The sequence below is a fragment of the Echeneis naucrates genome, chromosome 3, assembly GCF_900963305.1.
Source record: "Echeneis naucrates chromosome 3, fEcheNa1.1, whole genome shotgun sequence".
Lineage (NCBI taxonomy): Eukaryota > Metazoa > Chordata > Actinopteri > Carangiformes > Echeneidae > Echeneis > Echeneis naucrates.
The window spans coordinates 14,064,723-14,091,729 of NC_042513.1; the positions used below are offsets into that span (position 1 = coordinate 14,064,723).

Here is a 27,007-nt window from a genome sequence, read left to right on the forward strand (position 1 = left end):
AACATTATGTTAACATCAACAGATATTTGGAGGTTTTAATAGTAATCAGCCCTCAAATACAGGCCCAGACTGTAAACGGTGGCTGTCATGTGAAAGGTTGTTTCCCCTTTAAATCCAGTTTTTTGTCGATGCTTTCCGTCCAGGGCTCAGAGGAAGGGGGGAGACAAGGAGAGGCTGGGTAACTCAGCATGACATATATTCACTCACCCACACACACACAAAGACGCGAGTGCTTTCAGCATGTGAAGCAGCCAGACGGACACACGGACTCGGCTCCAACTTAATACCAGCATGTATCCTGAGCTGCCGCGACTGGACACAGCCTCAGACGTCTCAGGATTTCTCTCCAGACATTAAAGAAATACACACACAGGTAAGAGCTTTCTCATCCAGGTCTGAGCTCCTGACGCAGAGAAGTGAGGCGTCCTCTTTCCTCCCCTGCATCAGTGTTTCATATCGAGCTGCCTCTGCATTGGGAACTTTGGTGCTGTTGTGTCGGTTCACAGTGATGAGGCTGGTGTGATCTGCCTGAAGAAATCTGCTGGTTTGCTGCTGCAGCTGCAGCTGCAGCAGATCGCACTGCTGTAAACAAACCCGGCAGCCAGCAGCTGCATTTCAGCACCAAGGACAGAGCCCGCAGCCACTGCGTAGTAAGGGGTCACCGGCTTCAATGACACAACACAACATAACACAACACAGGACGACACAACACAACATAACACAACACAGGACGACACAACACAACACAACACAGGACGACACAACACAACACAACACAGGACGACACAACAGAACACAATACATGACGACACAGCACAACATAACACAACACAGGACAACACAACACAGGACGACACAGCACAACATAACACAACACAGGACGACACAACACAACACAACACAGGACGACACAACACAACACAATACATGACGACACAGCACAACATAACACAACACAGGACAACACAACACAACATAACACAACACAGGACAACACAACACAGGACGACACAGCACAACATAACACAACACAGGACAACACAACACAACATAACACAACACAGGACGACACAACACAACATAACACAACACCGGACGACACAGCACAACATAACACAACACAGGACGACACAACACAACATAACACAACACAGGACGACACAGCGCAACATAACACAGGACGGCACAACATAACACAATACAGGACAACACAACACAACATAAAGCAATACAGGACAACACAGCACAACATAACACAACACAGGACGACACAACACAACATAACACAACACGAGACAGCACAACACAACACAGCACGACACAACACAACATAACACAACACAGCACGACACAGCACAACACAACACAACACAACATGACACAACACAACATAACATGACACAACACAACATGACATGACACAACACGACACAACACAGCACGACACAATACAGCATAACATAACACAACACAACACAACCTAACACACCACCATACAGCATTCTTCATTCTATTGATGCCTAAAGCTTGTGTGACAGTTTCTGATAAACTGTTTTCTTTTGAACTCTAATCGTTCTGCAGTCGTTGTGATCATTAAATCTGGTTTGTGTGACTGATGGATGGACTGTGATGCTGTTTTACAGGAGCAGAAAATGGCTGCTGCAGACGTCCTGTTCTTCACTCTGTGGATTATCGCTGTCTTCACCACTGGGCTCGGCTGCCCTGAGCTCTGTGCCTGCTCAGACAAATATGGCCGCCATTTTGCTGAATGCTCTTATAAAGACATAACTGAAGTCCCGGAAGGTTTTCCTTCTAATGTTACGACTGTGAATCTCTTAGTGAACAGGATCAATTTCGTACCCGTGAGGAGTTTTGAGAATGTCAGCCAGGTGACATCGCTGTGGATGGCCCACAATGAGATTGTCTCTGTTGAACAAGGGGCCCTCACACCTCTGGTTCATCTGCGTAACTTGGACATCAGCCACAACAAAATCGTAGACTTTCCTTGGGAGGATCTGCAAAACCTCACAAACCTGCATCTGTTAAAGATGAACAACAATGAAATGATCCACCTGCCGAGGAATGCCTTCTCCAACCTCAAAGACCTGAGATCCCTCCGACTGAACAACAACAAATTTACAACCATTGCTGAAGGGACATTCGACAGTTTGGTGTCTTTGTCCCACTTGCAGATTTATAACAATCCTTTTGCATGCACGTGCTCCCTTAATTGGCTCAGTGACTGGATTTCACTAAACACCATGTTGGTCACAGAACAGAATCTGATTATGTGTGCAAGTCCAGAGCAGCTCAAAGGGGAAGCGATCAGGAAACTGCCCGAGTCAAAATGCACAAGTCCAACTGTCACAATACAAACTGAACCAGATGTTCACAACTCCACTCTCTATGAGGACACTACGCTGGTCCTGACTTGTGAATTCACTGGAAACCCAAAGCCACTGGTGCTGTGGAATATTGGTGGCAAAAGCCAGAACCAAGAGCTGGTGTTGTCCTTCACCGAGGACAACTCAACAGGATCGAATGAGGACTTCTTACTGTCCCATAATCCCATCATAGTCTTCAAGAATGGGACTCTTATAATTTCACACCTGAAGATAGAAGACAGTGGCAACTACAGCTGCTCAGCCACAAATGAGTTTGGTATAGCAGATGATTGGGTGTCAGTGAAGGTGGTGGCTTCAGCCAAACCGACACCTGTAACACAAATTGGCACAACTCCCACTCGCATGGAAACGCACACCTCTATAGACCAGGCAACAGAAAAAACCTCTGCGTTTGATTCTGTGCGTCTGCCAAATGTAAAGAGCAAAGACTTCATGAACACGGTACCGACTGTGTTCCCCTCAGCAGAGATCAACTCTTCTAAGGAGGAAACGGGAGATTCAGCACCTGCTAGTAAATGTGGCCTGAAGGCAAACACAAGTTACATTTCCAGCCATGTCTTCAATGGGAGTCTCGAGGATATCAAGCAGTACACATTTGACTTTGGTGTGATTGCATTATGGGTGTCGGAAACTGAGGCAACAGTGCGACTCAACCCTCTACTCATACCCAGAGAGCAAAATGCCAATCAGGATGCCACTTCTGAGATCTCCCACGGTGACAGCGAGGAGCAGCAAGGCTCAACAGACGACTCTGGAGGAGTCTATTCCGGCGGCTTGTATTTATGTGTCACTTCCGATCGCAAACACTTGGCTGTGCAGTGGTCGAGAATCAAGGAAGGCGTCAACACGTATCAGTTCAGCGGCCTACGCCCTGGCACCAACTACTCCCTGTGTCTGACCTACAGAGGGGCGGACTGTGAAGTTCAGGTGCTTTTCACCACCAGGAGGAGGGTGCCAAACCTAATGATCATCATCTCAGTCAGCATCTGCCTGCTGACAGTGTCCACTGTGCCTCTGCTCGGCGCGACGTGCTTCCACCTTGTGTACAAATACCGCAGCAAGACGTACAAGCTGATCCTGAAGGCCAAAGACCAGTACCACTTGGAGAGGAACCTCACTGCCAACTTCAACATCCACGTGCCCCACACCGACTCTCAGAGGAAGATCAACGTCAGCCAGCTGGACGAGGAGGAGGGGGAGACCGAGAGCGGAGACGGAGACAGGGAGGCGGATACAGGGGAGAGTGTTGTGACTGAGTCGTTCACTTTGTCCCAGTGTAAGGGTAATTTAGATGACTGTGAAGTAGGATCTGAGTATAGTGATAGGCTCCCTTTGGGAGCAGAGGCAGTGAGTATTATAACCAACTATAAATACCCCAGCCAGTAAATGTTGGATGGTTTCTTATGTCAAATAATTTGCATTCAGTTTTGCTTTCGGTGTCATTGGTGGAGGCTACTTTAGACTTTTGTGAAAGCGGTCTAGAGATATTGCTCTATCTGAAGACTCAAATTAGATTTATACACTTTAAACCACATCAAAGCTTAAATATTAGGTCACTGTGTCCAGCTGCCAGATTCTATCATCTGTCAGAAGAAGTTTTCCAGACAAGCATCTTCTAATGAAGGCTGTACTCGACATGGTGCTGGCTGATTGATTAAATCACCATCCAGTTTCTATAAAACACACCAGGAAGGAAAAAAATAAATAAAAAAACAGTTGTGTTCCACCTTGAAATTATAAATTATAATTATAGTTATAATTTAAGTATGAAGAAGCTCTACCATTTCAGTTTCACATGGTAAAATCCTTTGTGGTTATGTTTGGCATTGATGGGGAAGTCTGAAGGGAAACTCCATGTTCATTCACACCATCTTTGCCAGAAATGCTCCTCATATTAAGTTTCTGAGTGAAAACAAGACATGAGTCAACAATGGACTGACCTGTTTTTGATGTCCAGTATCCGACTGAGGGAGCAGTGGTCAGCATCAGGTCAGACAAAAAGACATGTTCACACGGCTAATAAAGCTTATACCACACGTGAAAGTCTTTGCTAATGTAGACTGTAAGCAGCAGTATATGGATTAACTATAATTTAAATACACTAATATTCTGCTTTAAAGTATTCAAAGTAAATCTGTGCTGTTGTATCACTGTGGGAGTGAAATAGCTTAAAAATACAGACACTCAATTCTCTCATTAGGGAGATTAAATGTTTCAAATCTGTGTTGTTTCAAAGACATAACTGTTGTGTCCTGCAGCTATGAGCTCTTTGTCCAGTTGCACTGTGAACATTTTCTGTGAAGGTTACTGTTTTCATGTTGAAGAAAACTAAGCTCTATCACCATGTTGAAATGTGGACAAGCTAATTTAATATTATCATCCACCAAGTCTACTTGACAGCAAACGCACTGATGAGTGTGTACGTGACGTATTGCTCTATTGTATGTGGGTCATGTGTTCTACCGGCTGTTTTCCCCAGTAGATGATGTGTTAGCATGCTGCCTGGTGTTGTGAGCCAGAGTCTGTTTCTATATTCTTGACTTGAGGAGTAACTTTTTGCTAACTGTAAGCTGCTGTATTTTTCTGTTTTATACCCGTGTATTAAAAGAAATAGCGTGTTTTTAACAAAGTGTTTAACTATCCTCACTAAGTCTCCCAACTGCTCCTATGTGCCTCAATAAAGTTTGGATAAAACAACACTGATAATGTTCATCTCTCTGTGAAAACGCAAGCAGCATTCAGAAGAACTGCTGCTAAAATAATTACTTGCTGAGTTAGTTAGCTACAGCTGTAAATTCTGCCATCTTGCAGAAAGCCTGCTGAATGTAACAAAGCAAAGAGAACAGGGAACATACTGAAAGGCAGCATGTGTTGCCGTCTCTGGATTAACCTGGGGCAATTGCAGACTGATGTGCAACCCCTCACTGACCCAGCAGTCCAGTTCTGACGCTGACATCGATCAGCACAGTCAGTTTCATGATCAAGCTCTAATAAACTTAATTAGTTGGGACCTGATTTGTTTTTTGTGCAGTGCTGCTGCGTATTTCTTGGTGATTAACTCTCTCTTTTTATTTAAAATGTTCTGTCTTTTGCTCATATGTGTCTCTTTGCTGTTGGGGCAAAGAGGCATCTGGCCCATTTGCCCTGCAACCTTGATAATTCGGGGACATCAGTAACAGATACATGGTCGGCAAAAGCTCTGAAACTATTCAAACACTTATGTAAAGGTAATTAAATCGCAGGAGGAGCTTAAAAACCAACTTCTGCCACAGTGTCCTGCTGGCTTTCAGTTTGTCACCACGTGTTTCATTTGACCGAGTTTGGATAAACCCTGACCAACAATTTAGTTTATTCAACCAGCTGGGTCATTTAAGTGCAAATAAATGACGAAGAAACTTCTTCTTTTTTTTTTTTTTTTTAATCACGATCCATCTTGATAACATATTTGTCTTTCTTTAATGATATTATATTACAAGAAAAAATAAAAAAAGTTTACTCATAAATACGATCAGAGGAAAATGATACGTATCCTTTTTATTGTTGGGTTTATTGCTTGGAACTGGGATCAAGAAAACATCTGTTAAATATTTTTATGATTGCATTGATTTAAAAAGCCAGTAAGATAGCAGGTCTACCAGATCTGGGCTGAGGAGCAAACACATGAACCCTGCACCAGCTGTGAAAATGTAGCATCATGCCAGCACAAGTTACTCCCAACAAGATCACATTGGACGTGGTCACACTTGAAAACGGTGCTGTGTTTGTTATGGATCATTGAGCCCAGCACCACAATTCCAGCCATGGCCTAAATTTAATCTAATGCTTTAGTTGCCTAATGATAATCACATCACCTCTGTATTGTATTTCCAGACTTTAAACACATGAAGTCGCTGTCATCAGTTACAGGCAGACCTTGTAATTGGCCCCAGCACTAAGCACGCTGTTTTATTCACAGATCCACGTTACCTCAGCAGGCCTTTGTTTGAAGCAAACCAGCAGAGCTACTGCATAGACTGTGAACCTCATTCAGCTTTTTCTTGGTTTGTTGGGGTTTCTTTGGTGTTGGACTCTGCAGCAGTTTTGCCAGCCTCCTTCATGCTGCCTTTCTGAGAGCTGCGTTTGGGGGTGCCGTTCAGGACGCTCTCCGAGGTCTTCAGTGTCTGGAAGTGCTTCCTGGAGCCAAGCAGGGACGGGTTGTTGACCAGCGTGTATAGCAGCTGCCAGCGAGCGCGAACCCTCCGACTGCTGGTGGTCTTGCTCGGCCTGTCCTCCTGAATCCCTGAAAGCATGAAGGAGGAGCAGGGCAGAAGAATACACTGAACTGAAGCACTGAAGGGGCATGAATATACCACAACTCTAGATGTTTGTTATGATTTGGAAATGGTTGTTTTAGAAATTGTTGAAGTAGATGAGTTCTTCATCACTGTTACAGTCTGGACAGTACGGATCGCAGTAGTCTAGTTTCAATGTTAGGGTTAGGGTTCTGACTTTTAAATGTGTTGTGGTACTGACCATGTGCTGAGAACAAAGGGAGTCCTACAACCGTGTCAAAAACCTGACTAGAGAACAAAATGATTGAATGACTGTGTCCTTGTACTTATAGTCAGCCATTTTTTTTTTTTCATATTTACTGTCCTATGCCCTGGTAACCTGGAAAGTTTGATACAGATTAAGTGATGAGAGTTACTATGACTTCACGTACTTCCTGTGGTTGTGTGGATAAATGTTTTCAGAGACCATCACTTTGAGTGTGAGTATATCTGCAGTGTGTGTGTACAGAGTAAAATGTCGCTACCTTCCTCTGCGTCCCGTATTTTCTGTCCCGCTCTACCGCCTTCGATCATCATGTCCAGCAGCAGCCCACAGAAAGCCTTCATCACCGGGTGTGACTGGCTGACCTCCACCTTCAAGAAGTGGGTGTAGTATCGGTAGGCTGGATGGGTCAAAGGTCACACGATCATGGTCAAAACCTGTAAATTTTCACATCTATAGTTTCATTGAATGCATTAAATTCATATTTTATTCGTTCATGCGGTTTATATCATTTCATAGGTGACAACAATTTATTCCACTAACAAAGTTTGTCAGAAGGCCACAGTTTGACCAGAACTACACTGCTTTCTTAAATTAGTTTGAAGACCTTAAAAGGCCCTTATAAGACTTTTATACCTGGGTCATAGGACTCTGCTGTGCGGTGCAGCAGACTCACATCAATGCGGCCAAGGTGGATAATGTTGTACAAAGCCGTTATCACTGTTCTCCATATTGCAACTATCACACCAACCACAGTGTTGATCAGAAAGAGCAGGTAGGTCAGAAGGAAGAGGCTCTCTCTGGAAACCACCACAAAACTTATCAGAAAAATATATTTGCAAACAGAATTGGAGCTTAATCCATACTGAAGCTACACTGTATATTTAACTTTTTTTCTCCACATCTCATGTGAGTCCTCCAACTGCACTATAAATGGGTTGAGTACTTCATTACAAATCCAATTACAAATTACGTATATTTTATTTCCCAGTAGAAAAGACTTAATGGTATTTTAAACTGCCAGAAGCAGAATTCATAATTGCCAGATCACATGAATTGTTATTAATTTATATATTTATCTCTTGGCATATATATATATAATTAATTTGTAAGTATTTGTAATTAATTTAATGGAATAAAAGTAGATCAAATAAGTAACTTCATATAATAACATAAAAAATTCTTCAAATTTCTTTTTTTTAGCCTATAATTAACATTAATTAAAATTAAAAAAAAAACAACATAATCCTGGTAAAGCCAACAATCAAATCAGTACCATATCTCACTAAAAGAATCAATCAATACATTTTTTATCTAATCTCTTAAATTGCCAAAATAGCTCTTGAATATTTTGAGATTTTATATTCCGGTCAGCGGCAAAAAAACAAAAGCAAAACATCACCATCATCTGCTCATGGTCATATAACTATGAATGATACCTGTTTTTCAAGTCTCTTGTTCCAGCTTCCTTCTTGATAAAAGCAAACTTTGCAGCCACATGTTGAAGCAGTGTGACCAGTATCAGTGTGACCCAGGCTGGCCTGAGATAAACAAACCAGGATGATGGAAATGAAATCAAAACAAGTGATCATTAATGACAAACAAAGAGATATCAATGACTCACCATGCCTTTCCTGCGATTTCAAAGACGATGATGTTACGGCCATGGAAAATAGGAATAATGATCAAAAACACCAGGAACAAGAAGCAGATAAAAAACACAACAGTCTGGATAGCCATTCCTGCCAAAACACAGAAACATTAAAATCCATTAAAAGACCAAAACCAACACTCCACCCATCTCTACAAGTTGCATAGATCCACTCATATAAGTGAAAACAGAATTTTATAAATAATTTTATAAAAAGTTTGGTCTAGACCTGCTCTATATGTAAAGTGCCTTGATGTAACTTTGTTGTGATTTGGCGCTATACAAATAAATCTGATTTGATTTGATTTGAATAATTTCTTGTCAAATAAAACAATGATAGTAAATTATTAATATAATATAATAAAGGAAGAATCGGGCAAAGCTTTTGGAAACATATTCACAAAGACACAAAGGGAATTCTACAAATTACCGGGTTACATGTCTGAAAGAATTACGTGTTTCTGAAAATTTTCAGAGACAGATCTTTACTTCAGTAACATCACTAACCAGTGCAAACAAATGATGAAAAACAGCAGCTTTGTCTACTGACAATTAAAACTATAAAGTATCGAAGCACACAAAAATTTCAGGGTTGTGAATGGATTTTGGGACACTTGTTCGTGCATTTTTTTGCTTAAATTTTTCGGGTGTAAAATTTTGTCAATAAGGAAAGTTGTTTTAGGTCCCCTTTCAGGTCCCTGAGCCAATCAGAGGGGTTGGCGCATGACTTTATTAGCTTTTATAATAATAATAATAATATATACTTAAAAAATCATGTAATGTATTATTACACAGGACAGCTTGTGGAGCTGTGTATGTGTTACAGAAGACTAAAATATGATTCTTGTTCATAGAAACAATTTAAGGATTGATTTAGTGGAGATTTGTTGATGATGTGAAAACTGTACAATAATTTCAGTTTTAGCTTTACCAAAGCAGACGATGGCAGTCTGGTATCCTGTCAGGCCCATCCAACAGGCAATACCAGGTTTAGATGGAGAGATTGTCTTCTGGCTGTTATAAATGTTGTAAATGTCTCCCTTATAAAGTCCTTTCAAGTTTGACCTAAAAAAGTCAAAGGAGTGATATGTGAGGTTCAGACAAGAGGGAATTTAACAAGCACAACATCCAGCAGAGACAGATGGGACGAAGACATGAAACTCTAATGGTCAAAACATCGGTGCAAATAATCAGTCATTAAAAAAATTTAATGTCAACCATGAACACTGGAGCCAGGAATAGCCATTGGAGGAGCTCACACTTCCTCATGCAGCTAATAGCAGAGTAAAGTTACAAGTAAAGCTTTCTAGTGGCACAAATTTCATGAATGAATTCCCCTTTTTAGGTATCCGATAAAAATTGATTCAGCAGTTCAGATGTGTGGCAACTTAATATTATGTTCACTGGGTTTAAGTTTAGTTTGAGTCCTTCCTGAGAATAAAGTGATATTAAACATAATGAAAATGTCAAGTGCATTCACACTCTGACACACACTCCATAAACACAATGTCACATATAAAGTAGGAGTCGAGATAGAAATGAGAACACAGGCGTGTGAATGTAATGTCTGATGATATAATTGGAGCCCTGCCAAGTCTGACCATAAAAAGCACAGTTTGATTTAAAAATGCAAAAAAATAAATAAACCAAAAAAAAAAAAAACATTTAAAATGGTGGTTTGTAATTCGGCTGTCAGCAGCCATGTTGGTTGTTTGAAACCAGGATGGTAATTCGACACAATGAATGTCAAAGACTAGTCAAGGTTGGCTTCAATTTACAGACCGAGAGTTTCCGTTCATTTACGTTTAGAAGCAGCCTATAGTTGTTTTCCACGTGGCACGCTGTTGAAGTGAGTGAAGACTTTAAGTGTCTTTGGAGCAACAGTGAGCACTGAAGTCCATAAGTACTGAAACTGTTTGTTTTTCATCACAGGAAATAACAGGAATGAAGCTGAAACATTTATGATAGAAGTTACATTATTAAGAAAAGAAAAATCTACTTGGGGTTTTATTTCATGTACCTGTGTAGAATCATGGACTTCATGAGCATAATTAGACTGACCAGACACGACAGGGTCAGTGCACACAGGTAGCACACTAACATGGAGCAAAAGAAAAACAGAAGAGTCTATCAATACTTTTAACGGTGCGGCGGCAGACTTTGTTAAAATGCCAAAAGGAGTGGACCAACAAACCCTCCAGCAACCAAGTGTAGAACGTCACAATCTTGACGACTTCCATCCTGTCGTCTGACAGGACGATCCCAAAGCCCAGCAGCAGGAAGGCAATATTTTCATCAATACCAGCACGAACAATATGGAGAGTTGGGACCACCAGGACGACCAACAACAACGCTGTCTAAAGGGTGAAACAAAGGAAACTTGCACATGATGTCTTTGTGCTCAATAGATTTTGTCAGATTTAAGTGGCAAAATGATGGTGATGACGGTGACAATGGTTGAGGGAGGACTCACGTGATATATTGCCACAAATGAAACAAACGCAGACACCACCAGCTTCAGAGGAAAACGAAACACTGGAAGACAAAATTAGTCATTGGCTCTCCTCTGACTGATGGCCTGTGTCCATTTCTCACCAAACTTAAAGAACATGTACATTTTCTCGAAGGCACTCACCTTTTTCAGGGATGTAAATATAACTCTTGGGCACCTCCAGTATCCGCTCTGCCAGTGTTGGCTTGTCTGTAGCTGAAGAGCTATAATGAGAAACGGATCATTTAAGCCAAATGCAGTATGAATGTTTCTCTCTAGAGTTTTATCATGACGAAAAGATTAAATTTCCAAAAGTGACCCAGCTCTACGAAATGATAGAAAGGCCATCAGACAAGCTAGTTTGTTGTTTTTATTTACCCCTTTGTTTATGTTTTCTACAAACTCCTTTGCCTTTTATCATGGATTATTATTCCCCAATTGGTGCTTCAAATCAATGAAGGAATAAAGGAGATGTTGTTGTTTTTTTTTACTGTGAGGAATATTTGTTTCTCCGAAGCACAAATGTTCTTCTGCTTTTGAATTTCTTCTTCTGAAACGAAAAATGATCAAGACTGCTTATTTAAGTGTATTCGAAGAGTTCACTTAAAGCTGTTGCTGACACTGAATGATGAAGTTTGCGTTGGTCGACCAGTCAAAACGCCTGCTGTGGAAAATGTATATATTAGATTTTAGATTAGATTTGCCAAATAAAACCATGACTAATCATGTGTCATTCACCTGACAGTGGAGGACTTCTTCTTGAGAAGTAACTTCACATAGTTGTTGTAGTAATTGCTGTCAAGGTCCTGAGAAATAAAATGAAATCAAGAGATCACTTATGATAAGTCACATTAACAACATTCTTTTGATTATTTCATTTCAGATTCCGATTCAGATTTCAGATTTCAGAGGCTGATTATAAAATATTCCAGACAGAGTTTTAAAATATGTGATATTACAAGATGCAATAGACTTGGACAGTCATGATTCGGATGTTTAGGGCACAAACCACTTGGTGCAAATACTATGAGGCAGCAAGTCTTTCTGTCCCATTTCCTGTCAAACTTCCCTGTCCTGTCAAATAATATAGACATACAACGGCCAAAATATGATGATGACATAAAAGATTGTCATGGCATCAATGAAGAGAGGGACATCACCGGACGGGACAAGAAACTAACAGGCTTGTGTTTGTTTAGTATCCACTTGAAACTACAATATGTTCTCATTTGGGGTGTATTATTTTCTCCATTTATGAAAATTTCACCCTGAGCAGATAAAATGAGGAAAGGTCCATCCTTTCCTGTCTGTTTTCCTCTCCGCTAACTCTCAGCTCATTACAGCGGTCACATCCACATACTCCAGCGCTACCTCTGTTTTCCCACCGTCATCCATCAGCAGCCTCCCCTCACCTTCCTGCCTACCTGTCTCCTGCTCCCTGCGCTTCGTCAACATGTCTCTGATCCTGTTTTACTCATCTCTCATCTCGCTACAAGTTAACTACTGTTGTCTGTTCTGTTCATTAAAGGTGAACTGAGTCCTAATTTCCTTTCTGAGCTGGCTGCATTAAAATTCCCAACCTGGGCAAGTGATATTGATACTGCCCAGTCAGGGTTCATCATTTCAAGGTGGAAATAATGATCCCATTATTTTCTAATTCAATTCTGAAAGTACCCAGATTTTTTTTTTTTTTTAAAGCACTAATACAGGTTTATGTCATTGAGCTCACGTTTTTTTGTCCTGAACAAAAATGTTTTCTGAGCTCATTTGTGAACACATCACCTCCCATGTCATAATCTGCTCAGAGTTAAACCCTCTCTGTTATAGACAAGCTGCTTACAGTTCTCATGGTTATGATTTGCAAAGCTTTAATGCATGCTTCTTGTTCTAGTTCCACCAAAAACTGTTTTGGCATGTTGGTTATTTACACAACTCACAAGACGGAAAAAGTCCTTGGCTGAATGTTGGTTTCTACATTCTGTCTTTTCTCACCTCATCAGTTTCAGGTCCTTTGACGAACAGAAACACGAACTGGATGCAGAGATATAGAAGGCAGGCCATCTGAGGTAGACTTGCAAGCAGAGCATAGTACTTATAAATCTGTGAGGAAGAAAATGGGAAAAAATTTAAAGGGGTATCGCCAACTTCTTGTTCGTACAGTTTTTTCAGGTCCACTTACCATTTGAATTCAAAAGCACAGTACAATGCCTTTTACAGCCAAAGCACAGTGAAACTAAGAATGAAGATATGGACTTTTTAACATGTATGTCTTCTAAAGTAACTTTCAGATTTAGCCCTATCTAAAGCTAATGCATCAAGTTTGTGTTTCATCTGGTTGAACATGACTCTGAATGACTGAATACTTCTGATTCTACTCTGGTTGAAGTATTTCCAGGTACATTCAGATTTTGCCAACATTAACATGGGCTGTAAACGTGTTATCTTGCCTCTGGAGTCTTTGGACAGTCAAACTTCTGCCACACCAGGACCCCAAAGTGACTGAGGGACAGGAGGGCCCCAAACACATAGCCCACTTTGCGCTGCACAGTGCCACAGACCAACAGGGGATAATACAGGACAGGATAGTAGAAGATGGCAATTATCTTCATGTACTCTGACAGAAAGGGATTACAAAAGGTAATGTATTATTCACTGACAGTAGTGGACAATTCTGTCTTGTTATCATTTCACCAGTGTTTGAAGTAATTCTTAGGCCGAGGATGACCTGCTCTGTACTCTATCCTGATTGTCAGGCAGGTTGCTGTGTCCTAATACATACTATGCTTTATGGAATATTTGCCTCTAAATTGAGCCATAATTGAAAATAAATATATCATATGTATAATTGAAAAAGAAAGGTAGACTGAGAAGCCGATTGTATTGAAAGTTTTGGGGAAAAAAATCCAATATTTTCAATACAATCTTGCCTCTTTTAAACAGAATGCATGTAAAGGCATTTCAGCGTTGGCTGCCCTCATTACGACCAGGATAAATGAAACATGGAAATATCTACCTTTAATTTCTGCTGCCGTATATTTGCAGAAAGGCAGTGGGTCTGGGGCGATCATCAGCATGGCCAGTTTGCTGAACACCAACCCGAAAACTGCCATGACCAGGCCTTTACTCTGAGTCTGATCCAGGAAGTTGGTTGGACTGCGATATCAAGCAGAACGATTAAGATAACACGAGACAACCTGCAGACTTTAGTCCAATTTGTCTTTGGATAATTCACCTGAAAATACTGGAGGATCCTCTTGCAAATCCTTGGCAGAGTTTGTTTTTCCTGGTGACAGCTGCCAGGATCAGCATGACCACCAGCTGCAGGGAAAGAGGAAATGGACTAAGACTTTGCACAAAACAGTATGAAATGGTACGATCTGGTATGATGCTAAAGCACAGAAGAGCAAAAGTCACCCTTGAATTTAAATAGTTTGTCTTGCTATTTTTGAGGGGACTCTTCTGTTGGCCACCTAATGAGTGAGGGGTCAGCGTGAGGTTTTGGGTCTCAGAGTCACAGCTCCTTCAGATGCAGCTGTGCTTGTCTGTGAGATTGGACTGCCAGTAACAAGTGGCTGGATGTTGCCAGAATCGGCACTTGGGCAGATTTAGTCATATTTCCTTGTTTTATGATTAATGAACCAAAAAATGTAGTCACATATCTCTCACCTCCCTCTTTTCCATCTAATTGGGGAATCTGACCCATGATGGAGTGTAAGCCATCTCTCTGAGCATACGAAAGCTATCCTGAGAGGCAGCAAAGGAGCCTGTGCTGATGAGTCCTCCTATCTCCCTGAGCTCAAGCTTCAGTAAACATCTTCAGCATAAGACATCCTGGACCCCTGCACTTCTTCTTCAGCATACTGTAGATGTTTAAAATTGGTTTAATTTAAAATAAATTATCATTGTCATCACATCACTTTAATGGTAAAAATCCAGTTTCAAACTCAGTGTTGTGCCTGTGTGGATACAGACTACTGAACCTGCTGCTGTTGCTCTGCTAACAAGCTACATTTTCCGTTTACTTTTAAAATAAAGTAAAACTGAATTCCGTTCTGAGATTCACTGTAGTTAACTTTTTCCCTGTTTCGTTTTGTGTTCTCTTCAGTGATAACACAAAGGGAGTGTTTTTAGCTCAAGCAGTGCATGCTGGGAAGTCTGCTTATTAGGAACTGAATTCAACGAGTTGACTGAATAGTTGGTGGTTCATTTTAAATCAGAAGCAAAGAGACAAAATATATAAATTCTGTTATAAATTCTGCAGTCTGAAAATGGCATTTACAGCTTTAACGTGAAATGAATAAGATCTATGTGTTTATCTCATCAATAAAAAGGTGGCATATTCCACTGAATGCCAAGATAGGACGTGACTTTACTAAGAGCATGTTTCAGCACAGGACCTTGTTATTTCTGCTCAGCTGCCTTGACCCAGCTGTCAAAGTTTAGAGTCCGCTGAAGAAGCAAATTGGCCCATTTCCACTGTACGCGGTCTGAGGGGGTTTTTTGACCGAGTTACAGTGGTCCGCAAAAACAAAGGCAAACCTCATTAAATTTGATCCGTTGGAGGCAAGCACAGCAGACGATGATGAAGAATGATGTGGTGGGAGATGCCAAAACTTTTCCATTTACATTTCATTTGCTTTTAATAAGGCGACTTACTTTTTAGAGTTTGTATAACATTTATCATCTGGAACTCTGGAGCAAGTTTCACCAGCTATTTACACTATTTACAAACTTTTAGCCTGTTTCATCTGAGTTTTATGGCGAAAACCAATTTCACCACACAAACTGGTTTTTATGTTACAAAATAAGTAAGGCTGCAATCTTTCAAATAAAGTAAGTTCAACAATTTTTTCAAATCATTTAATAGAATTTATTGGCATGCTAATAATAGTAGTGTATAGTAAGTATGGCCTCTTTAATGTTGACAGGAAGATACTGTTGAAAAAAGACGTCAAAGCTAATTTGTAGGGGGTGAATTTTCTGATTACTCATCCGTTTCAACTTTATTAAGGAGGAGAATTGTAGAAAATCAGAAGATGTCTAGTTGAGTGATAGGTGAGTATCGACTGAAGTCTTGTCTCCACACAAGGACAGTCGCGAACAGTCAGTAGCCCAGGCTGACCTTTAAAAACTGGCCTTCAGAAACCTACCGACGATGAGGTCATGGGGGCTTTTCTTTTCCCTTTAAATCAGTAGTCATACATTTCAATTTGTTTCAACATGTTTATTCTCTGACTTTTCTCAACTCTTTGCTTTTTCTCTCATGAAATAGAGTTCTGTATGTTCACACAGGATTTTCAGTCTTTGGTTGAACAGGCCACATGTCATTGCTTGTTCTCTATACTAAAGAAAAAAATGCTAAATGTTATGATGCCACCAGAATGTCATTTCTGTCTCTCTTTTGCCAAATAAAATGAATAACTTTTATGAAATATGATCCTCCAGGCCCTCCTTGTTACCATATAGTGTCACCTGATCTCTTCCTTGGATTTAAACATATGTTGTTACTGGACATTTCTTTAAGAGGACAGTGATTTGTATCTAAATAAATGTTCAACAAAAAAAACAAAAGCTTTTTCTGACCACAGTGTACTTACAGATATTGACAGCATGCATATGTGGAAGAGCTTGTCGTCTGCTGTGGGGTCACATGGTAAAATAACTCTGACACAAAACAAGGAGATTAGACTTATAAAATATGTTGCATAAAATTAAATAATAAAATTAATAAAGTATCACAACATGTTTGAGTAATAGCTATAATGGGCTTATACAAAAAGCACAAAACAGAGAGGTTTAATACTCACTCTTTGGGCGGTTTGGTCGGCTCAGCGTTGTTAGAGTACCAGTCCGAGTAGTCATAGTAGGAATATTCAAAAGGCTCAAATTCAATTTTGCTGTGATTCATGGTAGCGGCTCGGTTGAGTCGAACAGATAAGGGACAAATGAAGGTCCAGAGGACAATGGATCCTCCTCCCTGTCAGGTAACCTCACCTCAGTGATCTGCTGGTGGTGTGACGTGCCGGGACAGTTTGGCCGAAAAGACCTCGACACATTCCAACCAAGAGCCGAACACAGCGGATTAACAGCTGCTCAGGGGGAGTGAGGGAGAGAGATGTTCAACAATAACAGTGAACCAGCAAAGAAGTTGAGGAGGAACATGACTCAAAGCGACGCCTGCTGCTTTTTAAAGTGACCTTGTTTTTCTAAAATGCAGTTTATCTAAAGTATTTCTATTTAAAGATCTTTTTGGGGGCATTTCATGCCGTTATTGTTTCACGTCAGGGGCAGAAGCATGACAGGGTCGCCAGTGGCAGGGCTCACATATAACTAAAGGCAAGTGACCACTTAACTGTGGCGTATGACGATGACAAAAAAATACATTTCTAGTCATTTAAATCTGTTTTCTCTTTCTGTTTTTCGTTTTTTATAATGATGACAAAGATTTATCCTCCTCTTAATCTTCCTCAAATATAGAAGTTATTTTAATTTTGTTTGGACATATTTATATTTAGGGGACATTTTAAATACAGCTCTACAAATTTAATTTTAAAGCTTTTAACAGCGTTTATTAATTTTATTTGTTTTTGAAATTGCTGGTAAAGATCTTCAGGGATAAGTTCAGAGACTATGAAGATAGTCAGAAGAAAAATGCCAGAAGTGCGATGCTTTCTCAATGAAATAAAAGCAGTCTGTGTGATAAAGTCATTTTTTGCACTAAATGCAGCATTTACCTGTTTTCCTCCATCTGCCTGTTTTCCAAGAGACTAATCTCATAATAAGAGGAAAAGCTCTCATTTAAACAGAGGCGACCTTTGTGTGAAAAAGAGATTAGAAAGGGTTGAAATGAGATTGTTGTTCACACGTGAGGTGAAGCCACAGTTCTGAGTCTCTCAGTTTTATGAGCATCGTCACTGATGAGAGGACAGACACAGATCACAGGCCCACAACTTAACTTAACTGGATTCAGTGAGCCTGTCAGGCTTTCTAAAGCCCACTCTGTGTATTTAAAAGGCACACTTTCAGCCTCTGGACTTGTTTCTCGCCACTGAAAGTGGCACACTTTGCTGTGAAAACAGACTGAATCTCCTTTGGCAGCTCAAAGTTTCCTAATCTGGGACCATGAGCTTGCTCATATGACAGAGAGCGCAGAGAGGCCAAGTGGATCTGACACCAGGATTTCTAAATGGGTGATGTACAGAGGCCTCACGTGGGACCCACGGCATTAAACTGCAGCTATTTCACAATGAAAAGACACCACTGATGTGCTTTATGCTGTTCTGAACTCCAGAGTTAAAGCTCAAGTGAAGTCAGTAAACAACTATTTAAACCTCATGTCCCTCTCTTGCAGGAACCATGTGGCCAGCATAGTTAAGATTTTAAAAGGACAATAAATATAGAAAACAGTCAATAAATATATCTATATCAAGTGTGCAAAAATACAATGTGCAAACTGGCTTGTGCAAATCCAAAAAGTGCGAATGCTTTGCCAAAGTGCCTGTGTAATTATTAAAGTGCATATATCAGCAGTTAAGATGCACGGTGCCGTATCGATACCACCCCACCTCACACTCCAGGAACGAAGTGCTCTGTCAGATATGGTGCCCACTTGAAGTTGGGCACCATATCTGACTATTCATCAGGAAATACATTAAATACAGTACACAGAATGCTCCTTGTAAAAGTTTTGCACCCCTTAGGCTTTGAGATGTTTGGTTTTTTTTTTTACTTGCTGTTGCCTCTTCTTGTGGTAAATATAGACATGGTAAACATTAAAGACCATTGTCTCAATTTTTTTATGATTGGAGACTAGCATAATTATTTAGGAAATTAAATCAATAATTATACCAATAATTGTAATTGTGTTTGATTTTCCTGACATTGATGTAATTAAATGCATAACATTCCTTTGCATAGTCCTGTTCAGTGGAGTAACACAAGACAATTCAGACCTGAATGTTATAAATAATTTGATGGATATGCATAAAAAAAGAAGCCTAACAAAGAGCATGAATGCTGTTTCCTATGCAAACACTCATACTCATACTGCGATAACTCTCCACCTCCTACCAAGAGCACAACAATAAAGCCCTTTTATTGAAGACTTTTCTTTTTTACCCAAAGTCAGGCTGTAAGCTCATGTCTGTCCCAAACACTAATAGAAATATACACAGTAAGCATGAGTTTCTCCAAGATACCCATTGTTCCCACCACCGCTCAGCTTCAGTGGCCCTGAGGAGTCCAGGCCTTGATGGTTCAGGGCCAGTTTAGCAGCAAGAGGGGACCTTGTGGTTATGGCTGATAGGTGCGTATTGTAGCTGACTCATTTGTATCTGATGTTCTTCTTTATTAGTTAAGGGCTCGGATATGCGAGGTGCGGCAGTCATGAAAGCAGAATTAAAAAACACTTTCAAGCTACTTTTAATCCATCAAGGCATGACAACATGAATATAACAGTCACATTAATGAGAGCTGGGATGTACAGTCCATCTATCACCAAACAAATACAGACCTGCACAAAAATACAAACAACATAAAGAGACACTAGAGGATCTGTGATCATGAGTCTGTTCAGACTAAAATCAAAGTCTAAATATGTCACAAAAGGACAGCAAGCTTGATGATAAGAAGTGGATTGCATTTAAATTTTCTGAGCGACCTGATGTTGAGACAACAAATAAAGTGGCCTTTGATTATAGGTCATACAGGATCTCCAACATGTAACTCTGACTGTCAAATGTCAGTCCGTCAAGCCAGGAGATCTGACTGTTGACGACTGCATGGGTGTGTGCATGATGCTCTTAATTTTTGAACATGTCACACAGTAGTTTCTCCATGGGAGTGTTTCCAATGGTCCTGTGGAAGAACAGCAGCTCTATCCGCTCCGAGTTCACAAAGCGCAGAGATGGAAGAAGAAGCAGCAGCTTTCCAAACCTAAAAAACACACGGGAGATTAAAGTCAGAGCTGATGCCTTTTCAGAAAATGTTTTTAAAATTCTGTATCGTGGTTTTTACTGTAATTCCATTAGAGTAAATCTGAAATACAACAACCAGATACAGTGGAACAGAAATAGTTGCTACCGGATCACAATTGTTATATTTAAACATTTTTCTCTTTAAACTAGTTAAGTTGAGACAAACCATACAATCTGCTGTGATAAATGTTTGTGATACAGATGATACAGGAAGTGGAATTTGCATTTTTGTTATTTGCATGTTTTGGGCTCCCTCTGCTGGACAGGAGTGAGGCTGCATTTGTCTTGTGATGAATCTAAAACAGGGACAGTTACCTGGCTGGTTGACTGGGGTAGTGTGAGCGGATGTGTTGTCCCAGCATCACTTGAGACTGATCCTGCAGGTTCTCAACCTGTTCTGGGTCTTTTAAACCACGTGTCTCTGTGAAGAAGAGAAAACTGTTAGCAATTTTACATTTACATACAATCTGTTGCTGCTGATCATACATTGTTGGGAAAAAAGGGAGAACAGTTACAAGATGTAAATAAGTTTTACGCGCAGTTGCAAAAAATCTGCTGAACAGCTGTGTTACATTGACCGATTAATTACACATATGTCATAAAGAGGAGATGATCCTTATGATAGCATGGTGTCACTAATCTAACTAGCAGTTGTCACAGTTATGATAAAGACAAAGGTATGGCCAAAGTGAATTATTACAAAGTTGTAATTGTAAAGACATATTTCTCTTAGAGACAGAAAGTTCCCTTAATTTAAGTGTCAACATTTTGAGGCACCTCAGGGTGGCTGCAGCAATGAAGTCTTGGAGTAAAGGGTTCTTCCTCAAGCGTCTTACCTGGTTTGAAGAGCACAATGGCCTTGAGACAGGCGAACTCTGTGGGATCAACAGTAATGGCTTTGAAGCGTGTGAAGACTTCCTGCAGGAGGCGCAAGTCGAGGCTGGTGTAGCTGGTCTTTCCCTGCATGCCGGGGCAGAGGTCTGGCAGGGAGAGCAGGGGGCAGCTGTCCAGTGGCAGAGACCACTGAATGGCACAGAGCAGAAAGAGCTCGCTCCACGCCTCCTCCAGCAGAATGACCTGGTGAAGAATGTAAATGAAATGTTTCAGAAAGCATTGAAGCTCATTCCTGCCAGAAAAAATTGGAATCATGATGCCTAAAAAATGGCAAATTCTTATTTAAAAATATTCCCTAGATATAATGTACTTGACGTATGCTTGTAAAGATTTTATTTTCCTGGGACACATGCAATCCAATATACACTTGTGTGCGTTTCCATTTTTTTAGAAAACAGACAAAATACTCAGCCAAGTAACAATTAAAGAGGTGAGCATGCACCCCTATGACAGTTTAGGCCTGAGTTAAGGCCTCACCTGGTCTCTGAAGGGCAGGTTGGAAAACACCGGTAGGTTCTTGGCCCACTTCACTGACATGAAGAGGAGCCTTGCTGAAGTCTCGTACACATTTTCAGAGCCGGACGGGTACAGAGCCATGTGATACTCGGACGACGCTCGCTCTGGCTCGTTGCTGGTTACATCAATGTTTTCATCAACTGAAACAGAAAACATATGTTCAGAATCAAGGATCCACTTTGGTTCAGTCTCTGTTCAGCTACCCAGTCCAGCCCAATACAGATGGTTTTGTTCTGGTCATGTTCAGTTCAATTTGCTTAACAGGATCAGAGATCTTAAAAATCGGATATCAATCAGGAATCTTTATTTTGTGGCAACATTATAAAACTAATTAAATATATATATATATAATTTTCACAAAATATTAAAAAGAGATGGAAAAATGCTTTCGGTCTATGTAAAGTCTTAAAAATCTGAATATGAACCAGGTTCGGGTCTCACTTTCTGGACTGGAGTCTACAGATACATGCTAAAATGCTACTGTGTTGTCCTGCTGACATTCATTTGGAACATATTATATGTGAAACTCAGTATCCCTCCTGAAAACATTGTCTGTCTCAAGATGTTCTCATTCTGCATCAGTTAGTGGAAATAACATTTTCATAGATATTCAATCAACTCAACACCTCTGCCACTCCCACCAACTAAAAACTTCTTACTCTCTAGTTATACTGAATAATCCTGTCCTGCTTAATGTCTCACCCCAACAGCATTATATCTGGTGTGTAAGAAACATACTGGCCGTGTTTACACAGGGACAGAATTCATTCTTCACCATCAGTATTTCCCAGTGTGTGGACACTCTGTGGACACTCCATCTTTCTTGACCTCTGTGTCGTGTGTAGAAGTGCTTGTAACTTTTACTTGTGGTTGTTCACCCAAGAAAGACAATTTCACATGTTCTTGAAAATTCTGACAACCAATAGCAGCATTTTTTCTTTTTTCTTTTTTTTTTTTTTGTTGTTGTTTGTGTTTAGTGTTTAGAATAATTTTCAGGAAGCCCTCCTCATCCTCACCGTCCTCGGGCTCCAGCTTGGCGCAGGTTTCCGCTGTCATGAGGCTGGCCATGAAGCGATGGTTGTTCTGGGGACTGACGCAGCGCTGGGGGGCGACAGAGGAGGTGATGGACATGGAAGAGGTGATATGGGGCCATGTGATGACAGAACCAGTGGAGGAGGAGGAAGAGGAAGAGGAGGAGGAGGAAGAAGAAGAGGTGGGCTCCCGTGTGGTGGCCAAGTGCTCCTTCTCAGGGTCCACGTCGATGGAGTCGAGACGGACCTGAGCTGTGCTGCGGGGCTGTCGCTCATTCTGCACAGCTGCAAGGACAAAAGAGAAGGTGAAGCCGCTGATGAAGTAAACTGAGAGTGACTGTGTGTTTCACATTTATCTGACACTGTAAAAAGTATTTCAAACCCACTCACCGTCCTTATTCATGCCCGCCTGCAGACACTTCTTCAGCCGACATGCCTGGCACTGGTTACGGTGAGCTTTGTCCACTGGACACATGCCCGTACCTGCCTGGCACCTGTTGACACACAGTCAAGCTTTCAAATGGGCCCACATTTTCCCATTTGTGTTCATGTGGATTCACAGACTAGGACATAGAAAGGTGATTTTGGGGGGTTTAAGATATTTGTGTATTTTAGTATGCTTGTCAAGATTTAGATGCAACAAATGTACAATGTCACTGATGATTAGTTGACAATTTTTTTTTTTTTTAGAAACTGTGTTTACATTTGGATCATGGTTTGCATGTTTAAAAAGAAATAAGGGCTGTTTTGTTATCATATGACAAAATCATGCAGTTGTACACATTTTCTCAATAAATATTGCCTCAGTTTTTTTTTCTATTATATAATAAAATGTGGGTTTTGTAGAATATAACTAATGTGACTGGCAGGGAGAATTTGTTGAGTAAAAAACTGAAAATTGTACAGTTTTGCTTTCGTTTCCTATCAGGCAATTCATATTGGTTTCACTGGATGGGAACATATGATGAGTTTTGCTCTCTGAAGGTTTTAAACATTAAATGAAAGCTGAAACGAGCGCTCGAGCTTTGTCTTGCCTGTAAATGAGCCTCCTCCTCACGCTGCGTTTGAAAAAGCCGCTGCAGCCGTTGCAGGCATAGATGCCATAGTGTTTCCCACTGCTGGTGTCCCCGCACACTTTGCAGACCAGAGCCGGACTCAGGGCTTTGCCAGGGGCTGGACTCTTGGCTGTGAGTCAGACACAGTCACACAGGGCAGGTCGGTTAGTGCCTTTCATTTAGTCCTGTACTGTCTCACGCGTGTGCCTGCCATCTGCACTGTCAGCCCAGTCTGCACAGGGCTCAACAGTCTAAGAAAAACACAGGGGTCAATACTGCAACAGCCATTTAGGTCTGAACATTTCCTCCAGTCAATGATTCTAAAATGAAAACAACAAAATAGATGGAGACAAACTAAGAGCTAAAACAAATGATGCTGGGATACTGAAATTAATTTGACTAAACCCATTAAATTATAAATTAATACATGACTACATGCTCACAGTTGCACAGTAAATATGTCTGTTGGTCTTTTGCTGTTTTAATTAAGTCTATTTTATATTAAGGAATTGGGTTCTATGAGCTTGGTAGCATATTTTCTTTGCTTTTGTCTTGGATTTATGTGCATAGTTAAGAGCTTTCCGTTTTTAATTCATGGTTTTGTGGTGTTGGAGGACTCAATACTGCACAAACAGTTTTCAGTTAAACATTAAACAGATAAAAAACAGTTTTCTCAAAGAGGAACTTGTGATTAAAACACATACAACACATTTAATAGAAATTTTTGAGGCCAAACTTGTGTCCCATCTTTTAGGCTCCACCTGTTGCTGCTGGCAGATATGGCAGACATCTCTTACCTCCTCTGTTGTCATCCGTCCCGCTGCTGGCAGACGACTCAGTGGGCGAAGATGACGGCAGCATGGGGAGCTTGGACAGGCGATCCTCCATCATTTTTTCACTGACGATGTCTGGAGATGAGAAACTTTGATGTAAAGTATTCGTCCTCTCAAAAAGATAGAACTTCCTAGATCGACGCACAAACAAAGTTCAAGGTCCTTTTGCGTTTGTGCAGCAATAACACTTGGTAAAAAGTTGAGATGTGTAGCTGTTGGGACTCCGGTGGTGCCCAGTGGACAGATGGCAGGTTGAGCTTCTACTGAGCTCCAGGCTCTGGTCTGGAGCTGCAGATGGGCTGGGGTCCTGCCATGAGCTCAGGCTGACACTTGTTGCAGGTCAACAGGCTGCGTGTGTCCTCCCTCTGGCTGTCGGGGTTGGTCGCTGTCTGTGGGTGCTCCTCGGTGGCAGCTACTCAAAAGGGGAGTCCAGGGGGTGGAGGGGGAGGATTAGTCCCAAGCGCTGTGTAAGCAGCATGCCTATTTGTCATCCTCTTAATCTTTACTGTTCATCTACCCGATCAATCAGTCACATTGCCAGAACGTTGGTGTTGCTCAGACTCGGATCTTCATTGAGTCCTCACATAAAAAAAGAGGAGAAAATGAACAACAACAACAAAAAGAAAGCCAACCCGGACTAGTGATGACTCCTGAAGCTCTCTAATGGAGGAGCTGTAACTTTAGACCAGTTTCCATCTTGCTCCATCTCCCTGTGCCGACGAGGGCATCCATCAGTCAACACCCCTCTTTGGTATCTGCATTTAAAGGAATCATTACATGAGGCACTCATTATGATATTTACCAGGCTCTCCAATTTGTATTTCCCCTCCTTTCCCTCATTCTTGCCTCTGAATTCGAGCTCTATTTCCCCCAGCTGTATATTTGATCTGTGTGATTGCCTCTCATTCATAATGACTCCCAGTGTTTGCTGAGGAGCTGCATATTAACTTCTACTTTGCTCTTTTTTTTTGACAAACGAGAGATCATCCGTTTGCCTCTCCTGTGACAGAGGAAAAAGGTCACAGAGGAAATAATAGAGTTTTGAATAGCTGATGTTTTGGCTGACACCCATTTGACCAATTCACTTTGATCTCATTTATTATAAAGAAGGCAGTCATTATACATATGGCTTTTACACAGGGAAAAGCTTCACCAAGAACTACCACACAAAAATCAGGCAACGAATATGTAACATGCAGCCTTGTAATCAAATTTGAATGAAAATTGCTTCTTGTTTTTTAAAACGTCAGACAATCAGGGGCTAAATGAAAAAGCACTGTGCATTATTGCTATGATTAAGGCAAAGAAAGGCCTCCAAACAGAAAGCAGTGAGCCGTTCAAATCTTTCTTCCCTAATGTGACTGAGAAAATAGAACTGAAGAAAAGTCATGGACAATTAAATGTAAAATCACAAACATTACAGTTAAATTCAAGGTGTCAGATATTAACCAAAAGAAAGTATGATCGTCCCCTACTGGTCTAAGGCTCGTGCTTTCATTGTTTCTTCACACAGTTGAGTGGTTGAAATGAATGAATGTTAATCTGTAAAGGACTAAATCCCATGTTTGTGATATTGTCTGCTGACATCTGAACCGACTCTTGCTTGGGACACGAGTAAATATCTGTACTAATGACTTAAATTACATGAGGGCACTTTACAGTTATTAATGTAAATCTGCAGCATGCACTGTGGTGCATCATCAGTCAGTATGTTTACATGCACAGAGTATTTCCTCATTCCGATTGCTATCAGAATTTTAAAATGCATGTAAACACCTTCATCGGTTCGGAAATGGATAAAATCGGAGGAGCAGGCCCAAATTATTTGAGCGATAATTAGCAAACGCCATTCTCCGATTGAATCAGAGAATGCGCTCTGCTCATGCGCAAGTCTGTCCTCCCTGGGCCTTCACCTGGAAGTAGAACAAGACAACGTGACAAATACATCGGTGGTGTTGTCTGTAAGCTTTACTCTTACGGACAACAGTTACAGATTTACTCTTAAACAAAGAATCATGTTACTACACATCTCCTCCTGCTCCATGTTCGTCTATGATGTCTCCAGGGCTCTGTGTGGTTTGTTTCGTAAAAGTTCAAGAGGAAGTGACTTCAAATCAAATCAAATCAAATCAGATTTATTTGTATAGCGCCAAATCATAACAAAGTTACATCAAGGCACTTTACTTAGATCCCACCAGTTGAAATGAGAACAGCGGCGCCTCATATCAGAGAGTAGGGACAGTTTTCCTTTCTGATCATAATCGAGAAGGCAATACTCTGATTATCGAGCGAGCATGTGGACGTGCTGACTGTTGGGACCTGGGGTCAGGCGCCCCAGCAGTGCCCCAGCAGCTACCCACAGATCAGCCCTCTTCAACCAAAGCCACCTGGTGGCTTTATCTGCAGCCTCACTGGCAGATTGAATGGTCCTCTTATTGGCTGCTCCTGTGATGCCCACCCAAGTGAGGACCTTACAGAAGGAATGTCCTTCAGCCAACTTCTGTGGGCTCGTAGGATGTTTTCCAGCTTCTGCCCCCACACTGCTCCACCAGATCCTCGTACTTGGTGCATTTTGGCGGCCCTGCATTTCATGGTGTATGAGATGGTCTTGGTGTTTCTCTTC

General features: G+C 41.0%; 3 protein-coding genes across 3 annotated transcripts; 1 reads left to right on the plus strand and 2 right to left on the minus strand.

Moving 5' to 3' along the window:
- The first annotated feature begins 1,652 nt into the window (after positions 1-1,652).
- LOC115041192 (immunoglobulin superfamily containing leucine-rich repeat protein 2-like) lies at positions 1,653-3,791 on the plus strand. The gene has a single exon (XM_029498521.1). The coding sequence runs from the start codon at positions 1,653-1,655 to the stop codon at positions 3,789-3,791; it is 2,139 nt and encodes a 712-aa protein (XP_029354381.1).
- A 2,636-nt stretch (positions 3,792-6,427) lies between these two features.
- Positions 6,428-25,971, minus strand: LOC115041194 (receptor for retinol uptake stra6-like). The gene is made up of 18 exons (XM_029498523.1): positions 25,948-25,971; positions 16,888-16,943; positions 16,678-16,744; positions 14,313-14,398; positions 14,094-14,233; positions 13,528-13,694; positions 13,065-13,180; positions 11,819-11,896; positions 11,225-11,304; positions 11,063-11,124; positions 10,784-10,946; positions 10,610-10,685; positions 9,521-9,654; positions 8,563-8,680; positions 8,378-8,479; positions 7,575-7,738; positions 7,201-7,338; positions 6,428-6,684 (listed from the first exon to the last, which is right to left on the minus strand). Exons 1-18 carry the CDS (start codon positions 25,969-25,971, stop codon positions 6,428-6,430), a joined length of 2,028 nt encoding a protein of 675 aa, XP_029354383.1.
- On the minus strand, positions 19,882-24,442 carry LOC115040949 (photoreceptor-specific nuclear receptor-like). Its single transcript, XM_029498114.1, has 8 exons — positions 24,349-24,442; positions 23,531-23,681; positions 22,887-22,990; positions 22,482-22,781; positions 21,427-21,605; positions 20,892-21,132; positions 20,371-20,476; positions 19,882-20,014 (listed from the first exon to the last, which is right to left on the minus strand). Exons 1-8 carry the CDS (start codon positions 24,440-24,442, stop codon positions 19,882-19,884), a joined length of 1,308 nt encoding a protein of 435 aa, XP_029353974.1.
- Positions 25,972-27,007: the final 1,036 nt, after the last annotated feature.

Excerpts from the sequence above, each read along its gene's own strand:
- LOC115041192 (XM_029498521.1), top strand. The coding sequence starts at position 1,653 with ATGGCTGCTGCAGACGTCCTGTTCTTCACTCTGTGGATTATCGCTGTC.
- LOC115040949 (XM_029498114.1), bottom strand. The coding sequence starts at position 24,442 with ATGATGGAGGATCGCCTGTCCAAGCTCCCCATGCTGCCGTCATCTTCG. Across the intron at positions 23,682-24,348 it reads GACGGATGACAACAGAGGAG|CCAAGAGTCCAGCCCCTGGC; the intron begins GTAAGAGATGTC and ends TCTGACTCACAG. Across the intron at positions 20,477-20,891 it reads CATTGTGCTCTTCAAACCAG|AGACACGTGGTTTAAAAGAC; the intron begins GTAAGACGCTTG and ends TCTTCTTCACAG.
- LOC115041194 (XM_029498523.1), bottom strand. The coding sequence starts at position 25,971 with ATGTCAGCAGACAATATCACAAAC. Across the intron at positions 16,745-16,887 it reads CCGACCAAACCGCCCAAAGA|AGTTATTTTACCATGTGACC; the intron begins GTGAGTATTAAA and ends GTTTTGTGTCAG. Across the intron at positions 8,681-9,520 it reads GACTGCCATCGTCTGCTTTG|GAATGGCTATCCAGACTGTT; the intron begins GTAAAGCTAAAA and ends GTGTTTTGGCAG.